Source organism: Poecilia formosa, unplaced genomic scaffold (assembly GCF_000485575.1).
Source record: "Poecilia formosa unplaced genomic scaffold, Poecilia_formosa-5.1.2 Scaffold339, whole genome shotgun sequence".
Taxonomy (NCBI): domain Eukaryota; kingdom Metazoa; phylum Chordata; class Actinopteri; order Cyprinodontiformes; family Poeciliidae; genus Poecilia; species Poecilia formosa.
This window is the reverse complement of record NW_006800278.1, coordinates 198966-201427: the sequence shown is the minus strand read 5'-3', so window position 1 is coordinate 201427 and position 2462 is coordinate 198966. Positions and strand designations below refer to the sequence as shown.

The window sequence follows — 2462 nt, the reverse complement described above, 5'->3', positions numbered from 1 at the left end:
AACCGATCGTCAGAACGAACCGATCGTCAGAACGAACCGATCGTCAGAACGAACCGATCGTCAGAACGAACCTTCCCCAGTCGGTCTCCTTTGCTGAACGGTTGGTACGGCATGTCCTTGAACTTCTCTGGGACGGCGCAGGGGCCCCATCCGGACGGGTTGTCCTGGATCACAGGGGCGTGAAACTTCGCCATGACCTGACGTCAAAACAGACAGATGGTTTATAAGTTTTGCACTTTAATAATCAGCCGATTGATCTGCGTATGGCCAGGGTCTCAGATCGCAGCAGCACTCATTTCTCCAGCAATGAACTCAAACACAGAGCATTGATCAGATTGCGCAGTGGGCTAATCATCATCGACCCATGAAGGAGTGAAAGAAGTCTGCTGTAATTTAATTTGGAAACATTTTCAAGGATTAAATTAATTTATTCTTCAAACCGAATCATTTCTGTAAATACTTTGAGTTACATCAGTGAACCTGCAGAAAAACAGAAACGTTTTTTTAAACTGGTTTCCTTGGCGACTTTGTGGTTATAAGGAAAAAAAATAATTTAAATAAAAAAGATATAAAGTTAGGTGTCAGTAAAATTTATTTAAAACATTTTAATTTACGTTTGTGACTGTTACACTTTTTAAAGTGTAGCTGCACATTCAGAAGATAATTAAACAGTATTACCAGACATTTCCAATCTAAAAGCAAAAAATAAGATCAGCACAACTTCTATGCATTTTTATGAATAAATAAATCAGCTCAGAAAAAAAAATCTACATTTAGACGGGGAATAAACACATCAACTTACAGTCCTGCTCATTCCTTTCATAGTCCAGAAAAAACAGAATATTTAAATATTAATATGAAAATTTACAGAATCAGATTTTACGTTTGAATAACGAAAATAATTTTTGCGTTATTCAAACATCAATGTCACAGAAAAATATGCAAACATGACGGCAAATCCAGAACTATTTTTGGTTTATTTGCATATTGAGCAACAATTATTATCGATCTTGAGTAATATATTTTAAACAGCTCACAGGTTTTAACAGTAACTCTTAACCTGGACTGAACCTATTCACTAACTTTAGCTGAACGTTCTGTTGCTTCTCATTATACAAGGAAATGCGTTTATATGAAAGTTCCCGTCTCTCCAGATGGAAACACAGTTTTAAATTTCGCATTTTTAACATTTTGGCCTCCACTAAGGCGGGTCTTCTTGCCAGGTGGCTCCCACTGACAATGCTAAGCTAACTAGCTAACTAACTAACTAACTACAGAAACCTTCCGGCGATGATCCACTTCATCTCAAAACACCAACAGAAGCGGAAGCAGATTTCCAGCCCTTCTGTGTTTCATTCAACAATCACCTTTACCTGCAAACCTTTCAGTGAGAAATTCAACCCAAAAGCCTTTACAAAGATGTAAAGCCGACGGAGCGCCGGTGTGAAAGGAAGTGATGAAACACGACGAGGCACAAGGCATTTCCTGCCGTAACTGGAGAGCAGCTGGCGTAAAATATTAAAACGGTGGTTTAACGCTTGTTATTAAGTTTTCACAATGTTTATTGTAGGTTTGATAAGAGAAGTATAAACTAATCTGAAAATTTCAGATTAAAATGCTTGTTCACTATAAAAGTTACAAAACTACGGTAGTCCCTTTCCACTTTGCAGTTTTTGTCCGTGACCACTAGATGGCAGTAACGAGATATTTATTAACCACCTTAATTTGACTCACTTTGTTACAGCAGAGAAAATGATAAACCCTCCGCTTTTAACCACGCTGTAGACAGCAGAGATGACCACTAGGGGGCAGGAAATCCATGAAGAATAGAAATTTGACTCAAGTTTTCAAGTGTGCTGACATAAAGTATGACATAAGAATTAAGGAACAACATGATCATGTATTTGGAGTCAACTTGTTTTGTTTTCTATTTTTGTTTTCTTAAATAAAGAAAAATAGAGGAATTGTTGTGATAGAGAAATATCTGTTTCAGTGTTTAATAGTTAGAGATTCAGGTTGTTCATTAGTGACGCAGCCCTGGGGAAGAAACTGTCTGGTCTGTAAAAAATGCTCTGCAGTGAGAGCCTGCAGGGGAAACCTAAACACATTGTTTCAGGGTGTTTGAGGTCTGCAGAGACTTTAGCTGCCTTTTCCCTGACCTTTGACCTGTAAAAGTCCTGGATGGAGTCCTAATAATCGTCTCTGCAGGTTGGCTGCAGTCTGGTTCTGTCATGTTTTTCAGATGAACCAAACCACAGAGTGATGGACAAACACTTAATACTTATTTTATTTTTATTTATCTTTATTTAACCAGAATAAAATCTCACAGAGATTAAAAATCTCTTTTTAAGGGAGTTCATTGGAAGAGGAAGCAACTAATAAAACAAAGAAGTTACACATTTAAAATGTTTTAATGTTTTACGGTTCTGAGAAAGGCAGAAGGCGTTTAAGAAAAGAGGAAA

The 2462-nt window shown here is 37.4% G+C and overlaps 1 protein-coding gene across 2 annotated transcripts in view; it reads right to left on the bottom strand.

Annotated features, from left to right (window-relative positions):
• The window catches only part of eif3d (eukaryotic translation initiation factor 3, subunit D), a 9194-nt gene extending 7740 nt beyond the window's left edge, over window positions 1-1454 (bottom strand). Inside the window, exons 1-2 of one of the 2 annotated variants that reach the window (XM_007573843.2) lie at window positions 1374-1454; window positions 72-197 (exon numbers count right to left, since the gene is read on the bottom strand). In XM_007573843.2, the coding sequence (XP_007573905.1) occupies window positions 72-194 (123 nt within the window). In that variant the 5' untranslated portion in view covers window positions 195-197; window positions 1374-1454. Of the gene's footprint in view, window positions 1-71; window positions 198-1367 lie in introns of both variants that reach the window. The other variant, XM_007573842.2, reaches the window with a different exon arrangement.
• Window positions 1455-2462: the final 1008 nt, after the last annotated feature.